Raw genomic sequence first — 16422 nt, 5'->3', positions numbered from 1 at the left:
AGTGAAGGTGCATACCTGCAAACTAAATGCATGGGGGAATTTATGACAGGCAGGTTCTCATTGAACTGAAGCGAACGTGGTTTTGGAGTATACATTTTAATATACAGTAGTTGGGGTAACCTTGCAAAGATACCATCAATGTTGTCACTTGTTGTTCTTGCCATTACCATTAATAACATGTAATTATTGTTTACTGCTACATGTCAACTTTCCCTCTCAGTTTTTGGTATATTTCGTAAGAAACGGAAGTTTCTTGACTTCAAAAAGTGTTGTAGTAATGCATCTAACGTCGTGAAGTTCGCCTCAGTATGTTTTGATGTCGAGCCCCGTGTGCAGCTCGATACCAAGACAGACAGACAGACAGACAGACAGACAGACTGACCGACTCACTGACTGACCATCGGACGCAACTTGACTTTGATTTTGACTTCGACTCCGACTTGAAGTTCCATAGTTCAGCAACATTTCGGAGGAATGCAAGGGTCGAAGAGTAAGTCAAGCTGCACTTCTCTTTATTTCTCTCTCATCACTTTCATAGCTTACTCCTCGAACGTGAACATGGAGTCAGTATGTTTCTCCGAAAGACCGGTAAAAGTCAACCTGACTACACTTTGCAGTATCTCGGAATATAATAAATACTCTTCACTGTAACCCTTCTGGAAGCTCAGATATTTTCCTTGAATTTGTTCATCGTTCGAAATTCTGAACCGGAAAACAGCATTCTGGAAAGCGGGTGTGATCCAGCCCTCAGGTGTAGGGCATCCACTTACGTGATCCGATAGAAATCTCTAGTCATAATCGCTGGACAACCCAGTCAATGGAACAATGCTCTATCAGCCGCACAGAACAAGGTAGTAATATTAAGCTTGATAGTGGTCAGGGTAACAAGTGCAATACACAGTCGTTGAAACCCTTCAGAACTAATAAAAATGGATGTTATCGAAATGCAGGTGTCGACTATTGCACTGAATTGAATCAGGTTAGGTTTCAGTGTCAAGCTTCTTTGCACACGATAATTAATATTTGCTTTCCATGGAAGTGGAATTTATTGAACAAGTGAGTCATCTTCTGAAGGTATTATGTGTGACATACAGTGTATGACATAAAATTAACGTGACGATAAGTGCGACTGAAAATGACAGCGTAGCTGTAGACTCGCTGTAGATTATTATTCGGAATATATTCGGTTCGATTCGTGGTTAGGACATTGGTTATTCTTCTATGTCTCTCGTGGTATTGCTCAGTTATTTCGAGCATATGCCAGAATAGTACCATGATTAGGTCAGTGTCGCTTCTTTTCAGATCTTCTCCAATTTATAATCCGTCAGTCATTCTACCATTCGAAGCTAAGAGCTGTAGTTTCTTACACTGTTGGTGTCGTTAAATGGACCATAAATAAGTAAATAAATATAAGTCAATGATGACTGAAGCAGATGGTGTGGGCTTGTCAATTATATGCAGAAAGTGATGAATTCTATGAAGGAATTCAGTGAGTCTACAACAGGAATTCGAAACACACTACTTGCCGAATTTAAATCACTCGTAGCAGCCAGTTTAGAATGTACCTACGCCATACTAATCTCAGTATACTGGTTTATACTGCTGTAATAACGACTTAGACCGAGCAAATTATCTGAAAATATAACGTTTCTGAATTGTATTTGGAAACTTTTCAGTTCGTATCTTTGTATGGGCTCTCAACTCTCCTAACTGAGGTTCTCGTAGTCCCTTCAGACAAATTCCGGAATATTACCTCAAAATTAGGCCATGATCGCTCCCCTCCACATCCCTCCCAATTCATTATTCACTATAATTCAGTCATTCAGTGTTACAAACTTGAGTTACTGGCAGTGTCATTAAATAAACTGTAAGTTGATAAATTAACTATTTAGTCAAGTCAGAGTCAAAGTCACATTGCGGTTGATGGTCAGTCAGTCGGGAAGTCTTGGTGTCAAGCCCATCTGGTGCTCATGACCAGATATTAATTATTACCGTTTGAAAGTCACGGTCTTGTTTCTGTGGGCGCCTTCTCTGACAAGAGGACGGGTCTGCCTTTTGTATATGCTGCTGGTCCTTGCCAGCGCAGTCTTTCTTGGGTCCGAGTCCCTTGGGGATCGCGACCATATTTTACTTCCATTTTCGTCGTCTCCTACGACTCGCAGGGTCACGGTGGAGGTATTCGACCCCGCCTCCACACGGGGTTAACTATTTAGTATTAGCTGCATCGATTATTAAATCACGAGATGATGACCTCACGGAAAACACCTATTATTGGAGACGTGTTTACACTTCCGTTGCTTAGAAACGGATTGCATAACACCGTTGTTCTACTGTTGCTTGTTGCGGACGACTACAAAACGCAACCTCCTCTATTGTTGCGTAACCTAATTGCGGGCTGTCTTCGCGGGAACTCACCAACTTGTTGCCTAGCAATGGGTGTACATGTAACAGTATGAAGAAAGAATGGTACCATTTGTCGGCGACGTTGTATAACTTTCTTTACCTGGAGAAAACGTTTCATTCAAGTGGTTAAATACCTAGTTTCAAATCTTGAAACTCTCGTATTGATAACACGTGACTTGGATATGCTGCGTTACGTCTCGAAAGGCCCATGGATACTTACACAGATAGATGTTTCTTAATTCTGAGGGTTTTGTAAAGGCGCTTGTCAGTTGTTTTGAAATCCCACTAACATTTCGTGTGTGTATACTAATCCATTCCTTCAGCCTCGTTACTAGAATGGGAAATGTCATATGATACGTGTGCGAGCTAGCAAGCACCAAAAAGAACGTAATAATTTGCAACAACTGCACGTATACCGGCTTTTGTTTTCAGCACGAAAGACAATTGAAATTCGAAGAACGAACGTGACTTTCTTATACCATGAAATCGATTTTTCATCCCGGCGAGAAAAGTTTGCAGAAATTCCCTCTAACGGAGGAAATAGCGCAAAGACCACAATTTATCCTTAGACGCTGGTTCCTAAACTGTGCACCGAGATATCCCAAGCAGTATTACTTATTTATGTGGTTATGTATTTATTCTTGGTTAATTTAACGAAACTTCCATTAGCACAGCTATGACAAGGTTTCGAAAGCTTAATCCTACATATACAGAACTCTATCTCGAGATGTGATACAGAAGGAGACTGCATGTGGTCCTCGAGGGTTAGCTGTATAACCATCACACTTGTTCCTTCTGCCCCACAAGGTGCGCTCACCCGCCTGTGGGACGGATGGTGTGACTTACAAGAACGAGTGTGAGATGCGTGTTGCAGCCTGCAAGAGTAAGCAGTTCGTTATGGTGGCGTATAAGGGCGACTGCGGTGAGTAATCTGTATCGTGTATTCAACTCTAAGGGCGGAGGCACACCGAGGAAACTGGCAACCGCAACGCAACCTCAATTTCCGAGAATTGTAATCAGCCTAAGTTGAACACGTGTTACTGAATTGAGCAGCACGAATTGAGGAAACGGCAACGAAGCAAACCAGTCTTCTCACAATTGCGTTGCCGCATAGTTCCCTAGTGTCAGCTATTCTATACCGCGCTTCAATGATTCATTTGTTTCTTAAGATGGCGCGTAAGGTTGGCGAAGTTGCTAATTTTGTTTTTGTGCAGTTAATTGAGCAAGAGCGTGGTATATAACAAATACCACCCAGACTATTCTAGGCATGATAAAATAGATTGGCTTGGAAAGAATTTCTCATGAGACAAAGGAGTCAAGATCCAGGTTAAGTTCTTTCAAAACTGCAGGAGCGCCTCAGTTTAAATTAGACTGACCCTTATGATGATTTGATGTATTGTAAATAATAAACCTTTTCCTTTCAGATCTTCATTTATAATAATAGGCAGAGACAGCGACTATATGTCAGTGAAGAAAAAATGTGTAACAAAGGGCTTCATTATTGTACTCTCCAACTAATGTTAATCTACTTCTCAAAAGCAGAGCTATTAAACTGAGAAGCGGGAGTTAGGCATAACATTCATGTGTTGTAAGAATATGCAGTTTGGAGAGAACACGGCTTGACACCAGATTCTGATGGTTTCTAGATTTGTTTACCTTTTTTCCCTAAAGCAGAGACGACATATTCTTCCGAAATGTCGATCTGTCCCCAAACTACACGATATTACAACCCAAAGATGGAACAACTTTAGTTGATAAAGCCTTATTATTATATATTTTTCAGACTTGTGCCAGGGGGTGGAGTGCCAGTGGGGTGCAAGGTGTGAGGCTGGAGAATGTGTGTGTCCCACAAACTGTGGTAACTCAGCTGGTATCCACATGTCTGAGCCTGTCTGTGCTTCCAATATGGTGACATATCCTAATGAGTGTGAACTTCAGCGTGCATCCTGCAACCAGCCACCTGGCATCCCCCCACTTACTGTCATATTCTACGGGGATTGCCGTGAGAAGAATGCTGTTCCTGCAAGTATGTTGCATGCATTTCATGGAGAGGGTGACTATATATTATTGCTTTTAGTTCTTCAATTTATATGCATGATTAAGCTACATGCCAATTGCTGGTTATTAATTCAGAAGTGTTTTGTCAAAAATGATATAATCAGTAGCTTTTATATGCAAGGTGATTCATAATATTATATAAATCTTTTGGAGGTTGCTCGAAAGCAATTCCTAGTCAGAAATGTCCTTTATATATGAGTCCCATTATCAGTGGTTTCTGATATATGGATACTTGAAATTAAGGTCACGTTGTGTTAGTAGTAACACGAATGTAAAAGTATACAACATACACTATACATGATAACAGAAGATGCTGACATCATGATCTGTTACATTTCGATTAAATATTTATTTAAATATGTGTAAACCTATACATTTAGGTGGAAGAAACTTCAATTAATGTTGATAATAGAGACATCAGCAATCTTCACCTGTATGTTTAAGACCATTGCTGAGTGCTGAATATACAAGTTATGAAATGTACACATAGCTTCATTTGTATTTAATTATTTCAAAAACAAACTTATAGAGTAAAATGTATATATCAGTTTACCGTACAATGTTGGCTCAAAACATTTCTTTCTTGAAGTTCAATGGACTAAGCTCAAGATATACACAGATGTGCTTGTAGGTCATCATATAAAAGTCCGTTATTTTGTCACATTTTGCACCAAAACTGAAATGTAATGTTAAATTTAATTAAATCTCTCTAATTTCATGAAAATCAGTTCATTGGTTCTCAAGTTGTTTCATGCATACAGACAAGGAAATGGATGGGCAAAGTGAGCAAATAGGTGCTCCACAAGGTTGCAAACACGGTTACAAATGCGTGACTGATATTATGAGCTCTATATTTGATTAGTTTGATTTATTAAGCATCTCTATTACAATTTCACTTGATTAAAATAGTTCACACATTTGACTCCTTCTGGATAACGAATCTCTCACTGTTATCTGGATCTTTCACTAGCCTCTAGTCTTCTCTTCTTTTTCCTTCTTTATTCTTCTGTCATACTCTGTCTTTTGTCTCCTCGATTTGATGTCTAATATATATAGTTTATACACCTACTATCACTTAGTGCTACTTTTGCTCTGAATGTTGTAGGAATTCACTGTGACAGAAGTGAATGTCTTAAAACTGCTGACAGATCTGCACATTCACAGTATGGGACTGACACATATATATATACAGGGTGTTTCACGACTTTAGGGCATAACTGCAGGAGGTGATTTCCTAGGTCTTTGTGATCAAGAAAGTTCATATAAACATGTGTCCGATTTTGGATGGTTACGGAGTTATGACCATTTTAAACTCAGAATAGAGGGTAACGATTACTGACAATAAACGGAACAAAATAATAAACCAGCATAATACATGATACATTTAAAGTATGAATGTAAAGTTAACTTCGTGAAATTTCCTTTAATTTGAATTTATTGGTGCTTAAAGCTGATTTTCGAAAATGCAACCGCCGGCCGCAACGCAGGCTGCCGCTTGGTTGTGAACTGCGCCGGACATACCAACCCTCCCCGCCTTAGGTACTACATCTCAAGTGTCGAGATAACGAGAACGCTCTGTCTGTAGCTGGCTAAAAATAGCGACCTGACAGCTGACAGACGCGGTTCACACGAGGGTGAGTACGGCAATTAAAAAACGGTCATAACTCCGTAATTGTCCAAAATCGGACACATGTTTATATGAACTTTTTTGATCACAAAGACCTAGGAAATCACCTCCTGCAGTTATGCCCTAAAGTCGTGAAACTCCGTGTGTGTGTGTGTGTGTGTGTGTGTGTGTGTGTGTGTATATATATATAGGCGTTACGATTTGACAAGAAATGAATAATGATCTGACCCATAAATGTATGTGCAGACTTGATCAAAGATATGAAAGACATATTTGTAAGAAATTAATGAGGAGTTTGTATTCTGTATTACGAAGATCATATAATTTCTTACCATAGACACAAGGCTCACCAAAATGTTCAAAACATGTATTTTGCTAGAAGTATTTCTTAATTTGTATTCCTAATACCCATATTTTACAAACAGTCTGTGCTTATTTGAAACATTTACTCTTTAATTAACTACTTCAGACTAATTATACCTTTATTTTAAATTTTCATACTAAAGTATTAACCCACTAATCTCCTCCACAGCCGCTCCGACTTTGCCATCATCAAGGCAAGGCCAGGGTCAAGGCCACCAAGTGACCTCCATCACCATACGCCCACAAGTAACTTTACCAAACAGTAACAGTAACATTCATACAAATGCCATCACTAACAATGGTAACAGAAGTTCTGTGAGCAGTAATAGTGTCAGTGAAGCATGCCGTGACATTCATTGTGACTTTGATGCAACCTGTGAACTGGGACCTGATAACTTCCCACGTTGCTCTTGTCAATTTGACTGTGCATCAGCCATGGGTGAAGGAGGAGGGAAACCGGTGTGTGCATCAGATATGAGGATGTACCCATCTATATGTGTGATGAAGATGGAGGGGTGCCAGAGGCAGGAGGAACTGCGGCTGCGGCCACTGGATCTGTGTGAAGGTGTGGAGTGGAATGTTGCATGAATTTCTATCCCCTGCATGCCTGTTTGAGTCGCATTTATTGATGTGCATCATAAGATCTGTTGCCCTTTGTAGCAGTTAGTGAGTAAAAACTTGATCCCTTAGTGACATGACATGCTCAATGTAAGACTTGAACAAATTTCCAACGAAAATAACAGCCACCTCCAGAAGCTCTGATACATATTAAAAAGCACAATAACTCAGTGAGAAAAATCAACTTGTTCTTATTCACAAAAGAACAGTTGCAAAATCTACACATAAATTAGCAAGTCCATCTTACTTGGAGAGAACCAAGCTTGGCATTGGTAGTGTGCAGGGAAAACAAACTACTTTCAGTCATTTGTCAGATTCATGGGGAGAAAGGACAAATAAAGAGGAGAAACAAGATGGTGGTACTAAAGGTACAGACTAAGAGAAAGACAAAGCGAGGAAACAGTTTTAATGTCAAGTAGAGGGAGAAAAGAAGGGGCAGATGAATGATGATAGGATGGAAAAATAAAGGCACTGCAAAGATACAAAGAAAAATGGAGGAAAAGAGATAAGATTACTAAAGAACAAGGGAATGGAAGAAGCACTATATGGAAGTTACTTGAGACACTAACACAAATCATTCAGTTAGTCCAGTTGAAGGGACACATATCCCCTCACATCAAAATTACCGTGCATATCTGGACATGAAGCATAATCAAAAAGCCCATTAGCCAACAGATTGGGGACAGAACCCACTCAGATCACAGCAGATGCTGGAAACTGTAGAAGAGAGAACAGTTGTTGTTTTCCCATGTGGCTTACTTTTGTATCCTGAAGAAAGAGGCAGCAAGTTTCTCCAAAATTCTGGTTAATAACTCATTGCCTGTAGAAGAATTGAATTCTTCTCTAACACAGTAATCTTCATGTTCACTGCCGTGAGAACATCGAAAATTTCCTATCACTTCTTATCTCATCTTGTAACTTACTTTCTCCCTTTCTATTCTCTCTTGAACTTTTATTCACTGTATTGGAATGTATGAAATTATATTGGCTCCAAATAGAACACGCATGATATATGTATCCTTAGTTTCAATCTCTATTGTTCCAGTGGACATAAAATGTCAAGTGATCATCTGAAAATAAGATCTAAAAGTTTGTAACATGGTATATTAATACAATTATTGTGTTTCTGAACAATGTCCGTCATCCTGTTTTTTATTAAAAACAATTGTCCAAAGACAGGGACTAGCTCTATCATTTGGGCCCACCTGAGTAAGTTTTTATCTGAAGATGGAGACAGAATCCAGTCTCTGAAAAGTTATTTTAAATAAAAAGGGATGATGGATAATGTTCCAAACACAATAACTGATTCATATGGAACATCATCCGTTATGTAAACTAACTTACTGCATGGCACAAATCTTTCTTGGGAGCTAGTAGTTGTTCAGTTAGCCAAGAAATTCACTTTGCTGTATGGAAGGTTCATTACCATATTCACAAGAGCCTACAACTAGTCCCAATCCTAAGCCAGATGACTCCAATCCCTCCTATCCTACTTTTCAAGAATCCATCTTAATATTATCTCTTCTGTGCCAAGAGCTTCCAAATGCCTAATTGATGCACTATACCTGTATTCTCTGAATGGACAGAAAGACCTCAGTTAGGGCAGCCATTTCCCCACCCAAGATTTACGCCAGTCTACTTTCAAATGTAAACATGACAATTTTCCATGTACCATCCAACTTAGTGTTATTCAATGAGGCACCCATCTGCAGGGTAATCAAAGTGCCACTCATTAAGTTATACACCCAACACCACTGATAAGTAGATGAATTTCTTTGCATGGTAGAACACAGAAAACAGCATCAGCACTTGTAGTAATCTGTGTGGCTCTAGTTCTGCTTGATTTCCTCCCTACACAGACCTTTTTTATAAATGTTGCCACATTCTTATTATTTCTTTGTGAAGTTGAATAACAAAGAGTGTTTGATAGGAATATGTTCTGGGGCCCATTCAGCCTCCTGTCCAAATGGTATGAATGCAAAGCAGCCAGGGAATTAGGCCAACCACTCACCTCCATCCCATGCACAGATTAAAGAATGGAGTTAACCCTCCTCTTCCTCACACGTCTTCCTGACGTGTTTAATTAACCACAGGGACAACTTTACCTTAACTTTTACCAAGTCACTATGATGTCAGTCAAAATAAACTAAAAATTTTGGATGTTTTTAAAATGTGTTGGTGAAACCAACGATCATAGTAAATCCACAAACATTGTATGAGTGAACTAATGGAAGGAATTAATGTGATCCGCCCTGAAAGCTGAAGCCATGCGCTAATGGAAGAAAGACAACTCAGCAAGACCAATTGATAGGATTTAATAAACAGAAAACGAAAATCCAGTATTTAAAATGATAAATAATACACTGACTTTGTTTAGGTAGGATATAATTTTGGTTTTAACGCATTTCTATTTTAATATAAATGTTATATGAACTTCTGCTGGATTCAAGTAACCTGATATATAGATGGTTCTTTCTCTGCTTTGTATGTCATTGAAGAGGGGCACACTCCAAGTCTGAGCATATTTCATCACATTCAGTTAAACACATAACATTACACACTGATTTGCACAGGTATGAAAGTCAAGCCTTGCAATGGAGGGCTCCCACTGGCTGACCCAGACACAAGACGAGAGTATGACTGTGGGAGTGGGCCCAACAGACAAGACTGTCCTTCAGGGAGCTACTGTCACCAAACCCCTCACTTTGCACGCTGTTGTGAGAAAGGTAAGCTCCCTTCCTTCCATTCAAATGTTCATACCCCTCTCTCTTTCATTGAGGATTTGAATTAACAGTTTACTTTGTCATTATATTAACAAGCATTGCAATGATTGTGGCCTTCGGGGTTGTAACACCATGTAGTTTTGTCAGTGGATACCAGTATTTTGGGGGAACATGATACCTTCATCTCCAGAGTTGAAGTGTGTAGGTTCTTACATAGGGGGAAATTACAGGGAGGATGCTCATGACCCCCAAGGGGAAGGGGTAAAGAAAGGAACCCAGTGACAAAAATTGACAGTTTTAGGTCACTGGTGTGAAAACCACAAAACTTATATAAGCATATAGTAGTAGTGATTACATCTACATCTGTCCATTTATACATCATATATTCTGATATGTTCTTTCAGAATGAAAAATTCATTTTTATCGAAGTATTTTATAATCTGTATGTCCAGCATTGTATTTTTCTTCTTTATAATTCAACTGCATGTTGATATAATTAATTCCATGGCTCAGAATCCTTGAGAAGCTAACGGTCACTCAGTTATCAAAAATTATCCATGCGTAATCTAATGGTTCATTACTACATTCACAAGAGCCCATCACTGGACCCTATCCTGAGCCAGAAAACAGTCACATTCTCACAACATGCTTTTGTATTATGGGTTTTAATATTCTCTGACCCATGCCTAGATCACCCTTCTCTTTTCAGGTTTTCCAATCAAAACTGAGATGCACATCTAATCCCCCTACATCCTCCTCTCATCTCATCTTATTAATATTTGGTAAGGCACACAAATTATGAAGTTTTCATTAATCAATTCTGCCCACCGTGCTGTTACTTCCATTCTCTTAGGCATAAATATTCTCCTCAGCACTTTATTCTCATAACCCCTTGGAATGGACCCCATGGAAAGTGCAGTCTGTGTTGTTAAGGAGACGTGTTTACTGGTCCATTATATAGCAATGGATGTCCTATTTTCACGTGATCATGTGTTGAGGGTATGTGCTTACCAAACCATTGCCTAGCAATGGGTATACACATTACACTAACATAACCTAACTGCTGTCTTAATCCAGAGAATACTTCTTAAGTTGACATTATTCCAGACACATTTGTAAACAAAGACAAGCAGACCTTCTGCATCTAGTTGCCACTGTTTTCATTTGCAATGTCTTACGATTCTTGCTCTCAGGTAAGCATTTTCCTCATTCGCTCTCATTCAGTCACACCTGGAAATTCAGATCAGGTTTATTATGTTTATTGGGAATCCGTCTTTCTTCTTCATGTTTAACAATGGATTGTGCCATCTCTCTCATCACCTTAGATCTTAACCTTTTGCATGCCATGAGCTGATTAGTTCAGTTTGGTATATATGTGTTGAAACTGCCACATTCAAAGAGATATGTATAGTGTTAACCGCTTAGTACAACATTTCTGTCAATAGATGACACCAAGTGTGATATACCAGTGTTAGAGGAAAAACAGGCTTTCACATAATCTGTACCTGTGTTCACTTGAAGATCATCAGAGGAAGTATTGTGGAGTCTTCCGTACAAAAGTGTATTTGCAGCCAAGCAGCACTGATGTTTCTAGCAGGCAGTTGATGGGGTTTTCAGTCAGAAGTTTGAGAAGAAAGTACTGATTATGGTTCCAAGCAGTCCCATTTTCCAGATGACAGCCCTGATTGTACTGAGTTTTTCAAGTTATTCTAACTGGGATGCTACTCATTATTAGTGTGTTCATATCAAGGACATTGAGATGGGCAAGACATGGCACACACATGAGCAGTCAGAAATGTATACAAAATTTTGATCAGAAAACTTGAAGGAACAAGATCGGTCAGAAGACATAGTATACATTGAAGGATATTCTTAAAATGGACCTCAGAGAAATAGGGTAGGAACATGTGGCCAAAATTCATGTGGCTCATTGTAGAAAGCGGTGACATGCTGCTTGAATACTGTAATGAATCTTCAGGTTCCATAAAGTGTGAGAAAATTATTAAGCAGCTCTGCAGCTTTTATCTTCTTGCAAATAACTGTGCTCCATGAAGTTAGTTCTAACTGTGATGATGCCCTATCTTGGTTATGTGTGCATCATGTTATTCAATATCATTAACCATCTGTCAAGAACTTATTGCGTTAGATGTACATATATTCATGTATGCTACACTGTAACACTGTCACACCTTTTAAGAAATAAATCTGCCTGAAATGTTCTTACATACATTAGCAATGACATGCAGGCTGCAATTTGCTATGGTTTTGCACAAGGTCAGGCTGTATTAATCAATATGAGTGATAGCTGTAAGGAGAAGAAATTATGAATAATTTTTGCATGTATGAAATTTGAGGTTTTCATGGTGATGATTCATACTGTAACCTTGGCTATAACATCATATAGGGTAGATGCTGCTGCAGTTCCGGTGCTAGTCACCAGCTTCTCACCATCTTGACCCAGCTACATTACCAGTATAGTCCATCTGGAATTTATGGTTAACAAAGTGACATTCAGACAGGTTCTTGTGTGAGCATTTTGTTTCTCTTGCTGTCATTCAACCAACTTTGTGTAATCATCTTTCTTCTAGTACTGGTACAATATACTCATTTGAGACCACCATACCAAGTGACTCAGACTCAACTACTTTTAAAATAAAAAATATACTGTCATAGATAGGTACAGACATTTCAAAGGAATGTTGGAACCTACCTGTCAGATATGTATGTTGTCATTACCCAGAGGACTGCAATCTGAATAACCTACCATATTTATGCATGTATAGGCCGCACATTTTTTGCCAAAAATTCAAGAGGAAAACTGGGGTGCGGCTTATATTCGAAATATTCGAAATCACACTTCATTTAAAAAAAATTGTATTCATAATTAGTAATACAGGGTGTAATACTCCTGAAATAATATTCCAAGAAAATTATTTTTTCTATAATTTCTGTCTGAAAATTGTGCTGCGGCCTATACATGCATAAATACGGTATATCTCAGTCAAAACAGTTCATGGTAACAGGAACATCAGATATAATATTTCTCTCTGAGGTGATCCCTCCTCCTTTCCTGACATTCAGTGTAGCTCTTACGTCTCTGTATAAGCATTTCAGCACTATATCTGTTCTGAATGTTGCATGTGTTATGCAGACCTGAATGCCAACCACAAAAGCTGTGAAGACTCTTGGTATGGCTGCTGCCCTGATGGAAAGACAGCTGCCTTGGGGTCAGACAATGCTGGTTGTCCATCCATGTGTGGATGTAATAAGCTTGGTAAGCCTTCACTTCTCTCATATTATTTTATGTGCCTGTAACTGTTCTTGAGTATCTCATCTCTACTGACTCTATCTATTCATATCGCTCACTTCCGTCATCCAAAAATTAATTTCCATATAGGAGAGTCATGTTGAATGTGCTGTTTTGAGAGAAATAATGAATTTAAGTTACCATAACTACCGTGCGCAGACTGGATCTGTACCACTGTCTCCTCTTGCAGGATCCTACTCAGACACTTGTGATCCTATAACTCAGCAGTGTTCTTGCAAACCGGGTGTAGGAGGACTCAAGTGTGATCGATGTGAACCAGGATTCTGGGGACTTCCCAAAATATCTGAGGGATACCAAGGATGCATCCGTGAGTATAAAGACTACACAGCAGAAGCAAATGTTTAGCGTATTGATTGGTATTACTTCACCTTGAAAACATCTCCAGGTCAAACCTTGTTCAATGTCTCAACTGCTCTGTCTCCAGCCCCTTTCCCCACTCTGTTGAGGCAAACACTTAGTACCTTAACATAAGCTATAATAATTTTTTATGTGTCATTCATTACAATTACCTTTTTCTTTTGTGATTTATTTTATGACTTCCACTATTCAGACAATATATACCGTCAAATGGGAGAGCGGGTAGTGAGTAATAAATAGGAAATGAACTGAAAGGAAGTAGTTTTGGCACTGTCAAGGTAACTTATGTAACAGGAAAGTAGATGTTATGAGTTCTGCTCAGAACTACTACTTCAATGAGAAACTAGTGTGAGCATTTCATTGTATGCACTAGTGAATATATGGTGAGGTCTGTTTACTCCTGAAAACTGCAAGATCTCCAATCCTAATTCTTATATTTTCACTGATGAACACTTAACTTGTGGTGAGTACCATGGCTGCACCAACTCACCATAACAAAAAGAATTTATTTAAAATCGAATGCACTATAATGAAGTAACATTGGTGTAAATTTGTTGATGTAATGATATTTTGAAAGAATACACTTGAATGTTTCTCCTGTTTGAATTTTCAGCATGTGGATGTTCACTGTTTGGGTCAGTGCGTGATGACTGTGAACAGATGACAGGACGATGTGTGTGCAAGCCAGGAATTCAGGGACAGAAATGTACAGTCTGTACTGGTCATAAGAAGATCCTGGGACCTACTGGTTGTGTTTCTGGTAAGCTTCACTTTGTCCATCTTGTAGTTCCCACTCATTGTCACCTGATTTATTTGGTATAACAAACGTATAAGAATTTTAGTTTTACGGAATGAATTGCAGAGATATAACAATGCTTGAACTTATGAGGTTGAGTTTTCAGAAACACTTCTATAAGTTGCATCATACCAATGGCAAGCACCTCAAAACTTGTGTTTGTGTGGATGTATGTTGTGTGTGTAGAGTGAAATTAAGGACAATATATGTTTCACAGCACAGCTGTGACATGGAGGTAAATTTGGCCATGGACTGGGAAATGAAGGAGTAGATAAGGGCAGTTGAATAAGATTATTTAAGAAGGTGTCCTTGGGTAAAGTTGTTCAAAATCAATTTGGATGCTGTTGAGAAAAGAAAAATCTTTTCGAGCCCTGTCACTATACCAACTGAGCTATCTCAGCTCCTTGTAGAAACAGAAAATGGAGTGGGAAGTAAACCATTATGGGATGTGAATGTTACTTCATCCGTGATGAGAAACCTAGAAAATAGAGCTCTGAGATGATATGGTCACATTGAATGGACGAAGGAGTGAAGACTATCATATCCAAAAATGTGTTGCACTAGTAACCATGAAGAAGATCTATATACTGATATACTGGATTTTTGGACTTTATCCATCGTCCTGGTTTTTAAGATAACTAATAAAAACATGACGTTTCGGAAACTGGATCTGTTTCCGTCCTCAGGTGAAGGAAAACACCTATTCTGTTGGGTCCGTTAGAAAGAGCTAGCCTCAATCACTGGACGATGGATAAAGTCCAAAAACCCAATATATCAGTGTATTATACACCATCGTCAGAATCCTGTAGTAAGATCTATATACTTTATACTTGCAGAACGAAATAAGTCCATTTTGGAATACTAAGATGTGGAAGATGGAGACTGTTAGAATGGGCTACTGTAGAGACTAAAGACAGCAACCCATGAAGAGATAATGCCAGGAAGAGAATCATATACATATATAGCCATAATAATTTTTGTTGGTCACATATTAAACTGTTGTAACAGCATATGTGATCCAGTTGGCCAAACTCTTCATTCATACAATACTGTTATCATTCCCTCTGATTTAGAATCTGGCTGTCGGACCAATAGCACTGATAGATTTAAAATCCCCCTTTAGGATGGATAAGTTCAACCAAGACTATAGCCATTATGGCAGTGCACATCTTCTAGTTAAGAATACATTGATAAGTGGCCATGAACAGTCAATGCTGAAAGTTACTGACACTTGGGTTTGGGTGTAGGATTAACTGCCCATAATTAAATTTTTACTTTTATGTGGATTCTCATGGTTGTGACCATGAAGGTTAATTTCTTGCTGGAATGTAGCTTCCTACATGATGGTACATATGAAAAACTATTTTACCCTGAAGATGGGGGCAGTAGATTCTTTCGAAACAGTGGTAAATATCACTCACAATACAAGGTATCACATCCCAGAAGATCTTCATACTTTGTTAAGAAACTGGATGCACATCCTCATAATTGGAAAGAGATACAATGAAACCAAAGTTGCGGTCGTCTTCACTACGACATTGTGTAGTCTGGTAGGTGAAACCAGTGTTTCAGAGGGACATACTGCCACGATTTTCAGGTTTAAAATTAGGCAAGATGGGAAAGTGACTGGTTGTACAGAAGAAGAAAGGAAGAGAAAATGTGTCATGGTGGATAGATTTGGTCAGAGTCATGAATATGTAAAGTAGGGAGGGGCCCAAGTGAAGCAGTGGGGACAGTAAACTCTGAAAAGGGTGACTGCTCCAGAAGAGGAGGAAGAAAGCATAACAAACAGCCCATTTTGCAGGTCACCTGACCAACTACACTATGCCATTATTATTGTGACATGTTGCGCAAAGGAGAACTCCCCCCACCAGCAGTGACGCGGCGGGTGAGTCAGCGCTCCCCTCCCCCTCCTCCACACAGTAACGTAAAGGTGACGCAACAGGATTGCGAGAGACGACGGTAGTAACAGCGGTTACTACCGCTAGCGTTGCTAGCAACACAGCGCCAGGCAACAAGGGTGCTTATTAAGTGGCCGTTTTCTGTATTGTCCGATCGAGGCTACATGAGGAGCAGCAAAGGCTATTCACAGTGAGTCCTCGAGCTACCTCCGAGTTAGTTCCGAGTTAGCCAGCTACTAGTCAGTTGT

General features: G+C 39.2%; 1 protein-coding gene across 6 annotated transcripts in view; it reads left to right on the top strand.

Annotated features, from left to right (window-relative positions):
* Positions 1-16422, top strand: part of LOC111868839 (agrin) — a 922237-nt gene that overhangs the window by 873090 nt on the left and 32725 nt on the right. For 5 of the 6 annotated variants that reach the window (XM_033753190.1, XM_033753191.1, XM_033753192.1 and 2 more), the window contains 7 exons: positions 3211-3325; positions 4187-4429; positions 6621-7016; positions 9643-9795; positions 12944-13066; positions 13290-13427; positions 14091-14237. In XM_033753190.1, the coding sequence (XP_033609081.1) occupies positions 3211-3325; positions 4187-4429; positions 6621-7016; positions 9643-9795; positions 12944-13066; positions 13290-13427; positions 14091-14237 (1315 nt within the window). The remainder of the gene's footprint in view (positions 1-3210; positions 3326-4186; positions 4430-6620; positions 7017-9642; positions 9796-12943; positions 13067-13289; positions 13428-14090; positions 14238-16422) is intronic. The other variant, XM_033753193.1, reaches the window with a different exon arrangement.

This window comes from Cryptotermes secundus, unplaced genomic scaffold, assembly GCF_002891405.2.
Source record: "Cryptotermes secundus unplaced genomic scaffold, Csec_1.0 scaffold310, whole genome shotgun sequence".
Classification (NCBI taxonomy): domain Eukaryota; kingdom Metazoa; phylum Arthropoda; class Insecta; order Blattodea; family Kalotermitidae; genus Cryptotermes; species Cryptotermes secundus.
This window is presented reverse-complemented; position numbering and strand designations above follow the sequence as displayed.